This window comes from Sitophilus oryzae, unplaced genomic scaffold (genome assembly GCF_002938485.1).
Source record: "Sitophilus oryzae breed Bouriz unplaced genomic scaffold, Soryzae_2.0 scaffold_358_pilon_pilon, whole genome shotgun sequence".
Taxonomy (NCBI): Eukaryota; Metazoa; Arthropoda; class Insecta; order Coleoptera; family Curculionidae; genus Sitophilus; species Sitophilus oryzae.
This window is the reverse complement of record NW_022146927.1, coordinates 211,693-226,685: the sequence shown is the minus strand read 5'-3', so window position 1 is coordinate 226,685 and position 14,993 is coordinate 211,693. Positions and strand designations below refer to the sequence as shown.

The following is a 14,993-nucleotide window of genomic DNA, read 5'->3' as shown; positions in this document are numbered from 1 at the left end:
AATTTTATTTTTCAGAAACTATTAGAGACAGAGTTTACCAAAAATGCTTTTTATAACTACTAGCGGGTAAATGAATTTGTAGATATATTACGAATTTTCTTGGAACTTTAGTTTCGGAGATATACATTTAATGGGACCTTTTTAAAAAAATTAATTTTATTTTTCAGAAACTATTAAAGACAGAGTTTACCAAAAATGCTTTTTAAAACTACTAGTGGGTAAATGAATTTCTAGATATATTACGAATTTTTTTGGAACTTTAGTTTCGGAGATATAAATTTAATCGGACCTTTTTAAAAAAATTAATTTTATTTTTCAGAAACTATTAGAGACAGAGTTTACCAAAAATGCTTTTTATAACTACTAGCGGGTAAGTGAATTTGTAGATATATTACGAATTTTCTTGGAACTTTAGTTTCGGAGATATACATTTAATCGGACCTTTTTAAAAAAATTAATTTTATTTTTCAGAAACTATTAGAGTCAGAGTTTACCAAAAATGCTTTTTATAACTACTAGCGGGTAAATGAATTTGTAGATATATTACGAATTTTTTTGGAACTTTCGTTTCCGAGATATAAATTTAATCGGACCTTTTTAAAAAAATTAATTTTATTTTTCAGAAACTATTAGAGACAGAGTTTACCAAAAATGCTTTTTATAACTACTAGCGGGTACTGTCTCTAACAAGTAGCGGTCTGTCTCTAATTAGTCTTACATCACCTTAGTAAGATACCATATTTGGAAATGGTCGAATGAGCTGAGAATGATGATGATATCTCAAAATGTGGATTCACAAAAAATTATTTTTTTATCTAATAAAAACGAAAAAAAAATCCAATTTAAATATCTACCTGCATATAAATTACATCAACTTTCAAACGATATACAAGATATTCCTTAAACCTGGCGAATGAAATTTTAGCTTATTTGGGTTCAGCGTTGAAATAAAATACTTAAAATATATACAGGGTTATTTACGTTATGCGACGCGGAGTATAACCAGTTAATATACCATTTAGCTCCATATGGTTAAATTCTTAGACATTGCCTGTGTTAAAATACAATTATTTTTAGAAGATACTGAGTGTCTCAGTTAAGTAAATACCTTCTGTATCTATTTATACATTTTTAGATTTTAAAGATTCATTCTAAACCTCGAAATTAGGGGAATAAATGAGTGATTTCAATTAGCGTAGAAGTTTGTTCCTCTAATCTATACTAATATATAAAATCCTTAAGTGACTGACATACTGATTAATCACGATCCTGCTCAAACCACTCAACGTAAGAAGCTCAATTTTGGCATACAGGTTGATTCTAGGGTGTAGTGGTTCGATAAGAAGGGATTTTTCGAAATTCCAGTTCCAAGAGGGTGAAACCACCCCTCAAATATTACAATATTTTTTATTAAAAAAACGGTCAAGTTTTCGAAAAAACGCTTAAACACGTATATTTTATTTTGTTTGTTACATATTTTAAGATTTTTTAAAAATGTATACAGGGTGTTTCGAAAAATCTGGTCATTGATTAATCACGATCCTGCTTAAAGCGCTTGACGTAAAAAGCTGATTTTTGGAAAACAGATTGACTTTAGGCTATAGAGGTTCGATAAGAAGGGATTTTTTGAAACTCGAATTCTAAGGGGGTGAAACTATCCCTCAAATATTAAAATAATATTTATTTAAAAACCGGTGAGTTTTTCGGAAAAACTCTTAAACACGTATATTTTATTTTGTTGTTTTACATATTTTAAGATTTTTTATAAATGTATACAGGGTGTTTCATAAAATATGGCCATTGAATAATCACTGTTCTGCTTAAACTGCTTGACGTTTAAAGCTGATTTTTGGCAAACGAATTGACTGTGGGGTGTAGAGGTTCGATAAGGAGGGGTTTCTCGAATCTCAAATTCCAAGAGGGTGAAAACGCCCCTCAAATATTACAATATTTGTTATTTAAAAAACGGTTAGTCTTTCGGGAAAACGCTTGGACAAGCATAATTTATTTGGTTTTTTTACATATTTTGAATTTGTTGAAAAAATCTTACAGGGTGTTCCAAAAAGTTGGGTAATTTCTTAACCACGATTCTGCTTAAACTGCTTGACGTAAAAAGCCTCTTTTTGGCAAACGGATTTTTCGAAAGTCAAATTCCAACGAGATGAAACAACCCCTCAAATATTACCAAGTTATATAATAATATCGCCATATTGTTTTTTCTCATCCTGACATAAATGTGAGAAAATTTTATCCAGTTAGATTCTCTCGCTAGATTATCCAGATTAATTCGACGCGAACGAAGTCGCTGGTACACGCTAGTTTTAATAAGCATTCAGAGCGTGAAAATTAGGGATAGTAGTTGTCAATTAGCAGAAAGAGTTAACAAATTTTTAATTTTTGCCAATAATTATACTTCAAAATTTGCGAGGATGTTATTTTGTTTATTGTTTTATAAGCTAATTATTAGGCTTTCTCTATGGATACAACTTACTATAAGTGTAATTGAAACCACTAAGTTATTCCATCAATTTTGAGGTTCAGTCTGAACTGTTAATTTTGAGAGTCAGACTGAAATAAAACAACTTTAAATTTCTTCTAACTTATTCAAGGCGTGTAACCAGAAATTAATTCTAAATAATTACTAATAATTATAGATGAAAAACTTTTATAACTTGAATGGAACACCGTGTATATTCTCCGAGAATTAGCTGCAAAACTCTTAGACAAAACAGAATGATCTATCAAACTGTATTATACCGTTAATTGAAATTCAAATTCAAATCTTTTTGATAAATTTGAATACTGATTTACGATTATTTTCCCGACATACCATTTTAAGGAATTTTGGCATTTAATTTTTTTTTTTAAAACCAATAGCAAAATATAAAAAAAATCGTGGCTCACTTCTATAACTATTTTATTTTTTCAGATTAAGAAACGAGATTTAGTATATGACCTAAATTAGGATTGATTGACGTATTCAAATGTTTTTGGTCACTTCCTGTTTCATCGGAAATGGCTGCAACTTTTGATTTTTAAACGGCACCGTCGGTATATTTTTACTGAAAATATGACCACAGATTATACAGATTATAATCTTTGTTTTTTCTTTATTGTTTTTCGTGGTTCCAATTTTCGGAATCGGGCGCTAGTTAGGTAACTAGTTTGCGCACATAGCACGCCCACTTATTAGAGACCTGCACGGGCCGGTTTTTTGTAGCCCGGCCCGGCCCGGCCCGAGAAGAGAAGTAGGTTTTGTAAGCCCGGCCCGGTTTGTGGAAAGTTAAAATTTAAACTAGTCCGGCCCGGCCCGAACCATTAAAATAAAATGATCAAAATAAAATTACAAAAATCCTTTCAATTACAATTATTCCCGACAATAATTATTATATTATTATTATTGTCGGGAATCGACAAATTAGTTCTTTGTCGATTCCCGACAATCTATCAATTTCACATAAACATAGCCTAAAAATACCTGTTATAATACAGGGTGTCTCAAAGACATGGACAGAAGCAAAGTTGTGTTTATTTAAAGTGCGGAACCGGCCCGGCCCGAGGCCCGACCCCTATTGACAGTGCAAAACCGGCCCGGGCCTGGGGCCCGTTCGGGCTACCCGGCCCGTGCAGATCTCTACCACTTATGGCCTTTAAAATTGTGCATAGCGCCTGACCGGCACAGTTATTAGAGAGATATCGGAAAACCGAATAGCGCCATCCAGTATTTACGCGTACCTTATCATGGTTACGATATGCGCGAGTGAATTTTTAACGCAACACCCGCTAATAACATTATCGCCTGACGTGATTTGCGGATCAATTACACCAAGCGCTCTTTCTAAATAACCTCTGATAACGTTTAAAAATTGCTTCAATGGGCATGTGCGGGTATTTGACAACCGGAGCCGGCCGGTGAGATCTTTTATTTTAGGTTATGTTTGAATTGCTTTGAATTATTGCTTTAGTTTTAATAGGTAATTTGATATTTAAGTAGCTGGGATTAGTTTTAATTAAATAAATATGGCCCAAAATATGGATTCCACCTCTTCCAAAACTAAAGAACCTATAAAGAGTCTTAGGTTTACAGCAGATGACGACTTAGCCCTTCTAAGAGAATTTGTTGCTTGTTGCCCTAAACCCACTGGCAGACGTTGAACAATAAAGCACTGGAAATAAGCACTTTAGCCCTTTAGTTTTAAAATACCTAGTAAACAAAACAATTTCAAAGTTTTAAATTCAAAGTTAGGTTAAGTTTAAATAGCGGACGTTATACGCGAACAGAATTCTTTCCGATCCGATAACTATAAATGAGGAGAGTTAATACCACCTCACGTAAAGGAAATAACACCTGGCCTTATTAACGTCCATGCACGCTATTCGGTTTAGCGATATCTCTCTATTACGCTGTTTATTGTTATTTTACGCGAGTTTATTTTTGCGTACAGGAAATTTTACTCGTTTGCACATCGTCATAAAAACAATTTTCGTACCACGAATTAGGGACAAGATTTTTATCTGTATACTTATAGGATACCTAATCTGTGGTACTACTTAGTATATAATAATGATAATTTAACAACTCACCCGTTAATAGGTCCAAATTTTGAAGAAACATACATTTAAACATCATTTTTAATAAAAAAAATACTTAACGAAAACCGTACTAGAGCGGTACCCGAAAGATAGGTACCGCCCTGTATCGCGGGGTACTGAACCGAGGCTGACTTGGTCTCATTCGTCGCCCCTTTTAGAGAAGGTACTGCAATTTTTACATTGAATTTTGACTGAAGTTCAGGGCTACGGGTACCACTTGTCGGTGGTACTATCGGCGGGCGTGGTTCCACTATAAATAATCAGGTGAATTTTGGGACAGTCAGTCATTTGCATTTGTCCAGCAAAAACAGATACAACATGTTCGTAAAACTGGTAAGTACCTAGCAAAACAAGGAAAAACATACAATCTATATAATAATTATTTTTGTGTTTAATCGACAAAATTTTGAAAAAAAAATATACAGGGTGGTCCGAACTGTATTCCGGAAACTTCGGTAGCATATTCTGCAGATAAAAATAAGTAAAAAAGTTCGTATAAATGTATGTCCTAAAATGCTTAGTTTCGGAGATACAGGGTGTAGAAGTTTCATTTTTATTTCGATTTTTTCTAAATTATTTCTGCAGTAACGTCAATATTTGGATGAAATTTGGTGTCTGGGAGTTTTTTGACATGAGAAATTTGATTTTGATATCAATATGATTCCTACTGGTAGAGGGCGCCACCTACATGTGTTTTAACTGTTTTGAAACGTAATAACTTTTTGTCCGTACCTGTATAAAACTACCGAGGAAAAAAATATACATCTCTGTTATTTTTTACGTAAAAAATATCTCTTTGTAAAAATCGCTACGAGCAAACGTTCTCGAGATATTTAGAATTGAAATTTGACGAAAAATAAACACTTCAAGTAGATAGTTTTTTTACATAATAAATTTGGGAAATTTCTATTTTTTTAAATTAATCATAAATTTTTCTGCAAAAATATGATGATAAAACAGTTTCTGTTGAACTTTTGGCACAAAAACTTTCAAATTTATGATCTCAGTCTAATAACTACCGTATGATCGAATAAAAACGGCGTCAGCGATGGCTATGAAATGACGATCGATGACATCAGTGACGACAGGTATTGATAATTTCGATTCCAAATATCTCGAAAACCAATACTCATAGCGATTTTTTCCAAGAGATATTTTTTACGTAAAAAACGTCGTAAATATATATTTTTTTAATCAGTAGTTTTATACAGGTACGGACGAAAAGTTATTACTTTCAAACCAGTTAAAAAATATGTAGGTGGCGCCCTCTACTAGGAGGAGTCATATTGACATCAAAATCAAATTTCTCATATCAAAAAACTTCCAGACACCAATTTTCATCCAAATATTGACGTTACTGCAGAAATTATTTCGAAAAAATCGAAATAAAAATGAAATTTCTACACCCTGTATCTCCGAAACTAAGCATTTTAGGACATAACTTTTTTTCTTATTTTTATCTGCAGAATATGCTGCCGAAGTTTCCGGAATACAGTTCGGACCACCCTGTATATTGTGGTTCTCGTGGACCGATTTCGACGATTTTTCAAGCTATTTATAGTCAAATTATTGAAAGTTCCCGTCTGTCAATTATACGAGGGAAGACAAAATGTTGATATTTTAGTGAACATTTGAAACACTCTGTGGAATATATTAACAAAGCAAAGAATTTAAAAATAATTTTAGTGTCTAGGTACGTTTTTTCTCGATAATTTGTTTATTGACTCATCTCAAAAGCTTTATTGCTTTAAATTACTAGATCTAGATGATCAAAATAATTAAAAAAAATATTTTGATTTTTAATTAATTTCGCAAAGATAAACACAGAACATATATTACAATTAAACAAAAAAAAAATAAAACGAAAAAATAAAATGTAGGTACTAGAAAACGGCTTAAAACAGCAGTAATATGAGTAAAAATAAAGAATATAAAAGACTGATTACTCATTAATAATATGTTAGCTTTTGTGAAACACTCTGTTTATATTTCTGACGAGAGTTGACATTAAATTATTAATTGATCAAAAAATTCTCTAATATGGAAATATAGATCATTAGTCTGAGGTCATGCATTTAAAATGAGGTTTATGTAATATAATTATAATTTTAATAATGATATGCTTGTGTTTCCTATAGCGCTTTCTATTGTGGGAAGTTCATTTGGTGTTCCTACTTTTGTTAAACATTTTTACATTTCAATTCATATATTTTTAATGTTTTTGGTTGTTACAAATATAGCGTTTTTGTTTGATGAATTTGTCAAAAAAGTAAGAAACTATAGAGGTGTTGGTCTTTAACCAACTTTAAAGTTTTTTTAGTTCTTAACATAAGTAGCCAGAAAAAATAGGTATATTATTGATTACAAAAATTAAATTTTATGTAGACGTTCTGTTAAAATGACAATTAAGTTAAACATCAAAATTAACAATTACTACTTTATAACAATGACTTAATAAGGTAAAACCAAAAAGCTTCAAATTTTCTGTATGATTGTTTTTTAATTTGTTTTTAATTTTTACTAATGTTATGTTTTATTTTATGTTATGTTCTTTAAAATTGTATTAAAAGGCCTCTTTTATCTTTTTTTTCTCTTAATTTACTTTTAGTAAGACTTCCATACATTTTTTTATTAAAATCGGTATTTCCCAAGACACTGCTTTAATGATGTTCTACTTTACAGTGATGATAATAATTTTTAAATAACCATTAACAACATTTAGTGTTAATTAACTCGATAAAATTATTACTAGTAATAAAAATTTTGACGTAAAATTAATAAAAGTTATCTGCGAAAACTTTTCTTTTACGGAGATGCTTATTAATATTCTGAGGTCACCGTTGGATAAATAATCTTTTTAATCTCAAAGCAGTTTTTATAATATTTACATAATGTGGTAGTAATGGTCTGCTCAGTACGTTTAATACACATAAAGAATTGTGCTGTTTAAGCCACTTAAACTAAAGTAAATCTTCTTATTGAATACAACATAAAAGAGTTTTATTAATTTGTGTTGTACAACCTGATAAATTTTAACATTCCATCAAATTTCTTATTATAAAAGTTATGTGCATATTTCTTAATCATTACTAAATGTATATGGGGTGGGTGCATCGTGAACATTTAGATTGGAAAGCCCGTCAAAATATATAATTATTTTGGATCGCCACACAGTAGAACGATCGTATGTTTGATGCTGGACATAACGCTTAAAATCGTATTAAAACTTTTAATACAAATTTCTTCAAATACATATTTAGAAGGCCATAATTTAATCAACTAAAATCGAATTTTATTGAAAAATCCACCCAAAGCTATATATTATGGTATACAATATATGCGTTTCTTGTTAAAGATATTAAATATGTGGGAAGTTTACAGAGCAAATTATGGATTAAATAAATGACTTAATTCGTGTGCCCCATACAAAAGTTTTAAGCCCATATTTTAACGAATAATTTAAAAGAAATTTTGAAACACTTGGGTGTTTATTTAACTCTCTTCTCCGTGAAAATATACATTTTTCAGCGAAATTTATTATAGTTTGCATCTTTCTTTCGTAATTATCAAAAAGTCCCACCGAGATATTATTTGTTGGTGGGTATGACTTCTCTATTTTATGCTAAACTTATGAATACAAAGTTTCATTGCAGCCGCTTGCAGCAAAGATGGCCATGGAAAATTTTGTTTAAAATTTAATTTTTTGTGATACACTATACAATAATTAAGGAATTATTGTTTTATTTAAATAAATAATTTTTTGGCGAATAAAAGTTTGGCGACATAATTCCGGAAAAAGTCGAACCGATCTGAAATTATCAAAAGCTTTGGGTCGCGACCGTTGCAAGAATAACGCCAAATAGTGTTTACATTGTCCTTATGGGATTATGGGCACTTTCCAATCTAAACTTGTTTCATTTATCTATGGCTGTCTACACTACTACTATTACCACAGATTTATCCTATAAGTATACAGATAAAAATCTTGTCCCTAATTCCTGGTACGAAAATTGTTTTTTATGACGATGAGCAAACGAGTAAATTTTCTTGTGCGCAAAAATAAACTCCCGTTTAAACAGCGTAATAACTGGGCCGGTCACAAGGTCGGTCAAGCGCTGTGCACAATTTTAGAGGCCATAAGTGGGCGTGCTATGTGCGCAAACTAGTCACCTAACTAGTGCGCGACTCCGAAAATTGGAACCACGAAAAACAATGCTTTTGACGATAAGTTTATAATCTCTATAATCTGTGCTACTACGAACGGTATAGTATAGTCTATAAAATGAATAACTTTGAATTTTGACTGTTATTTTTTACCAACATGGCAAATATAAAATCCCTCTGTCAAAAAAGTTACTGATATTCTTAAAATTGAGTGCCCAGAACGAATCAGATAGGTAACTCTTTTTACTTTCGTGAAATAGAAAAGGAAAATAATAAAACAAGTGACAGTTCTTCCTCTTCTTGCAAAGATCAACACGAAATGTCATAATTGTCAAAAGTAAAATGTCATCAGCTTTTGACATTTCTAAATATCAGACCAATGCCGTCTCTAATAGAACAGCCTCGGAGCGAGATTTATGACGTCACGCTAGTTAGATACTACGGATTAATAAATATGTTGTAGAATAATATGTATATTTTTTTTGGTTAAAAAAATGTTTCAGCTAACATTATAGCCTGTATATTATGTATAATAATTTATGTATATACAGGTATTAACTGTATATTATGTACTAGTTGAAGCCTGGCGCATCCGCCACGACATCAGAAAAAAGTACTTATTATTTTTTTTAATTAAATGAAAAACAAAAAATCCGGCGACGACAGTTTTTAGAAGAGCCAATTAGCTATCTTTTAGTAAAAAAGCAACTTTCTAGAGCAAGTCGTTACTTCTGTAGAGACGACACAGATAAACATTAGCATTATATATATGTAGATATTTCATGTAAACTATGTCATTTTTAAAACACAAACTAAAAATAGGAGGAATAATTATGTTTTCCATGTATTCTACAACATATTTATTAATCCGTAGTATCTAACTAGCGTCACGTAATAAATCTCGCTCCGTGGCTGTTCTATTAGAGACGGCATTGCGTCAGCATGGCAGCAAGTTGCTAACCAAATACGTTTAAATAAAATATACGACGGCCTCCCCATAAGAGCATTGAGAGGATTTACGTCCCAGTATTGAAGGAGGACAGAAAATCGAGTCGAATGGTTTCAAGACATAGGTTCATCCTTGTTTAGTCAAACCTCCTACAAACCAAGGATAGACTTATGTAGGAAATGCATTGAAATTCTATAGCCATCCTTCAATATCGGGACAGGAATTTAAGCGGTACCCTCCGTATACTTTATTTTAAACGTATTTGTTGCTAACCTAATAAAATTAACACTAGAAAAGCCCGCGGGAATTGTCAAATTCAAAGTTATTCGTTTCACAGACTATACCTACGCTTAGTGTCCCTTAAATGTATTTTTGTAATTTAAAACTGATTCGAATGGAGGCAAAAGCCTAACGTTTAGAAAATATAATTTCACATTGACAAAATTATAGGATGACAACTTAAGGCACGTTAGTACCTGTTCAGTTTTAATTTAAAAATAGATGCAGTTCTTCTCAAATTACTTAAAATCGGCTTGTCCAAAATCGTTCAAATTTGGCGTGTGTATTCAGCATACGTAGACCTTTAACAAACCTAGTTACGTTTTAAGGTGCGTATTTCATTATCCGAACGAACGAACGAACGAACGAATGTTCGCTAGTGGTATGGACGGGGACCGTACGATAGAACCGCACGAGATGACCGGAGGCATTTGTTGGCGAACGCCTTTGATGTACCGACTCGAAACGGATGGTCGAGCGAACGAACGCACGAACGGCCGCATGCGTTCGGTCCCCGTCTAAATATACCGCACTTTCATTCGTTCGTTCGTTCGGATAATGAATACGCACCTTTAGCTGTAAAATTAATAGGAGACTCAATTTTTGAACCGTTCAAAATTTGAATGGAATTTTCTGTTTCCAACGACGATGCACCACTCGGTATATCATAAATAACTATTTATTTTTAATAAAAAGTTATTTATTTTAACAATTTGAACAATGAAAAATCGCAGGTTAAAAATCTATAGGATGAGCAACTTAAGACTCATGACGATGACGTACTAAATTTTATTTTAAGTAAGCGGTTGACTATTCTATGTGATTAAATATTTTGGTGCCACCCAGTATACTATAAAAAATACAATGATTTTTGAAATAGACTCTTTTACACATCGTTACTAAAACGTTGCAAAACATATTACCAATACATATTCTTCCAGTTCCTGAAAATAATTATTATTCTATCCTATTGTGTTCTTCATGCAGATTTGATGTGCGTGTTTCTCACTACAAGATTCTTATCATTCTTAATTGTCTTTATCTTACAGTACCGATAGCCGTATTTATTTTTATTACACCCTATTCTTTATTGATATTATGAAACTGAATTAGATTTAATCCGATTGAGAGAGAGAGAGAGATAGAAAAATGGCTAGAAAACTGTAAAATGAACAGGACTGGATTTAAAACCAATAATGTAAGATGTTTTTCAATTTTCAATTTTTTTATTGCTTTTTTTGTAAAAAGTTTGCGGATCTTTCTGCCTAACATTAGGAACTACCGTATGATCGAATAAAAACGGCGTCAGCGATGGCTCTGAAATGAAGATCGCTGTCATTCTATATGTAAATTTATATGGGAAATGTCATCGATTGTCATTTCCCAGCCAACTGGACGCCGTTTTTTTTTCGATCATACGGTATTACAATTCTTGTTGGAACGCAAAAGTTATCGTTCGCTAATGGATTGTCTCTTTGTTGGAACGCATCTTCTCTACTGCGCATAAGTGTAACCGTACCGAGAACGGTTCTCTGCTATCTTGGAACAAACCTATTATTTCGACATTACCGTTTAGATTATTAATACATACAATGGTTATAAATATCGCCCACCCGATCGCCTCATATTTGGGCCGCATTTTTGAAAAGTTCAACCTGGCTTTTATCTGTTTTTACCAACAAAAGACAATGACGCCGATAACGCCTTCTGCGATATTAGTTAACAGCAACTAATGGCTGTAGTAAACTTTATTTCTCTATTTGTTATTCACAAATTCACTTTTCGGAATTGCTATTCGTCACTGGGATCTCGGAAATTAGAAGAGATACGAGGTCGTTTAAATAGAGGCAAGTTGCGCAACTTGATGCTGATCTAAATGCCTCCATAAAAGTTCAAACATCCTCAATATTTCCGAAGATTTTTTACTGTTTTTTTTGTTTTAATTTGAATAGATATAGCAAAATAAATTTCATATATTCATTGATACTTTTTTTCGTTTTACAAGATGGTGTTATCAGATTTTCAAACTTTCAGCTGCCATCATCATCTTTCTTTTTGTAAATACGATCTTGTTTTCTTATATTACGGATTTCAAGAGATTCTAAGGGTATAAACATGACATTTCTCGCGAATTTTGAACTTTTTCTACTAATTGGAAATGTCTACCACTAATTTTGACGTTTTGAATACCACTGAAATTAAAGGAACAAACTTCTACGCTAACTAAAACTACTAATTTACTCCACTAATTGCGAGGTTCTGAATGAAGCTTAAAACTTTAACTTTTGCCACTAATTTTACTTATTTTTTCAGACCGTCCTTTCCTGCGTCTTGGGTGTTGCCCTTTGCCAATACCAACAGCCCTACAATGGTCCATTGGCCGGTGGCCAGCCAGCAGCCCTCTACCCAGCCGGAGTGAACCCACAATCTTGCCCCAACTACCCCGATTGCACCAACCCCCTCGTCGCCATCAGTCAAAATGCCGCTCCTCAATACCAACAGCCACAACAACCTCAATACCAACAGCCTCAACAACCCCAATACCAACAGGTAAGGTGACTTTGATGAAGCCAATTTTAATAAAAAGAAATGAATTATACTATAAGAAAAATAAAGAATTAAGCATAATTAAAGCACGCTTAATAATATGCAAAGCCTAATCAAATTTCATCTACAAAAATATGACAAAACTTCCTATAAACATCGGGAAATGCAAGTTAAATCTTTAAAGAATAGAATATTATTTTATTAGGAGTAAAAATTATACATTTTGTGGCGATTGTTTCGTTTGATATTACAGATAATGCACAAAAAGTCATTTTTACTCCCAATAGAACATGCATTTTTTTCAACGTCACAAATAATTTTTTTAAACAATTTCAAATCTTGCAAATAATATAAAAAAATTTAAAAACAACACTTTGTATGGTAAGTAATTATATATCAAGAAACTATGGTTACACTCGTTGAATTTGACACTTTATGTCAGTTTAATCTCTGGCTTAATAATATATTCTCTTTTATGCCTAGGCGTTAAAATGCCTTTTTTATATTGTCAATATTTTTTATTATTGTTAATCACGTCGCAAAAATTAATACTTTTGTGATGTTTGAAAAAATATTTTTCAAAAACATCCTTTATTTTTAAAACTACGTATTGCTAGAGTTTCTAAATTTTTGCTGAGAAATCTCTCTCTGAAATTTGGTCGTGCATTTATTGAACACCCCCTATTTATACAGGGTGAGTCTTAAATAAGTTCAAATATTTTAGGGATAGTTGGGTTAGTATATTTCGACTCCAGAAACACGATTATGTTTTTTTTTTGGCATTTTTTTGAAAAATTTTTGGATTTTTTTTTTAATTTTTAGTTAAAAAGCATAATATCTTGATAATATGGAAACATATAAATTTACAAGTAAAAAAACCCAGAAAAAATTTAGTAGTTCTCAACATTTAAGCAAAAAATCATTTTTTTCTAATCTTCAAAGTTAATAACTCGGTTATTTTGGACTTTTTGAAAAACGGTAAAGAGAAAATATGTTTCTTTTATCGAGATCTACCCAGCCCTGAAAATGTTTGCACTTATTTAAGACCCACTCTGTATATTTTAGAGATTTCAAAAGAAAATTCAATTTTTCTGAAGTACCTCAAAATGTGTCTTTTTTATTATAAATATACAGTACTTAAAAAAATAAGTGCACCAACCGTAATAGAACAGCTACCGTCCGCTAGATGAAAATAATCTATTAATTCGATTTTTTATTATATTTTACAGTACCAACAGCCCCAAGCTGCCCCAGTAACCCCTGCCCCCGTCTCCCAGTACAACCCCGTCTACGCCCAACAGTACGCCCCTGCTTCCCGCAGCCAGTACGCCCCTGACGTCCAACAACGTCTGGACAGAGGAGAATACATCGGAGACGGAGACTACCACGGTGAAGGTTTGGCCGAAGCTCTTGCTCCAGGATTCGCCGCCAACGCACCAGCTGCTCCCCAGTACGCTCCTGCCCCCCAATACCAACCTCAGGCTTACCAAGCTGCCCCCGCTTACCCCCAGGCTGCCCCAGCTGGACCCCAGCCCGCTCAGATCCCTGCCGGAGTTAACGCTCAAGCCTGTCCCAACTATCCTTTCTGTCACTAAGTTTTCCAACCCACGCCAATGGATTCCTAACAGCGGGTTTTAGACCTTAAAAATTAAATTTTACATGAAAATTATTCGGAATCCAATTATTCTTGACCTCCTTGAAGACTGTTCAGCTGACAACATGTTGTTATCCATCCAAAGTGACTCTTATTTAGTGATTTGTCATGTTAAATGCGCTTGATGTGTAATTAATTTTGCGTTCGTGTATATATGGTATTTTTTAGTTGTATAAAATCATGTAATTTAGTGCTTTTTTTGTAATTTTATACAAGAAAAAATATACAGGTATTTATATTATGGATGGCATTTTATTTTACTATGGCATTTTATATCTATACTAGCGTGTACCACTTGTACCAGCGACTTAGTTCGCGTCGAATTAATCATTTGTAATGGTGATGATAAAGCAAAGCAAGAATTTCCATTAACATACAAACTGGATAAAATTTTCTCACATTTATGTCAGCATGAGAAAAAACAATATGGCGATATTATTATATAACTTGGTAATATTTGAGGGGTAGTTTCATCTGGTTGGAATTTGACTTTCGAAAAATCCGTTTGCCAAAAATAAGCTTTTTACGTCAAGCAGTTTAAGCAGAATCGTAGTTAAGAAATTACCCAGCTTTTTGGAACACCCTGTATGATTTTTTAAAAATTTTCAAAATATGTAAAAAAAACAAATAAATTATGCTTGTCCAAGCGTTTTTCCGAAAGACTAACCGTTTTTTAAATAACAAATATTGGAATATTCGAGGGGCGTTTTCACCCTCTTGGAATTTGAGATTCGAGAAACCCCTCCTTATCGAACCTCTACACCCCACAGTCAATCCGTTTGCCAAAAATCAGCTTTAAACGTCAAG

General features: G+C 32.6%; 1 protein-coding gene across 1 annotated transcript; it reads left to right on the top strand.

Moving 5' to 3' along the window:
* The first annotated feature begins 4,834 nt into the window (after nt 1-4,834).
* LOC115884890 (DNA translocase FtsK-like) lies at nt 4,835-14,427 on the top strand. Its single transcript, XM_030903604.1, has 3 exons — nt 4,835-4,926; nt 12,299-12,535; nt 13,762-14,427. Exons 1-3 carry the CDS (start codon nt 4,912-4,914, stop codon nt 14,125-14,127), a joined length of 618 nt encoding a protein of 205 aa, XP_030759464.1. The 5' UTR covers nt 4,835-4,911; the 3' UTR covers nt 14,128-14,427.
* Nucleotides 14,428-14,993: the final 566 nt, after the last annotated feature.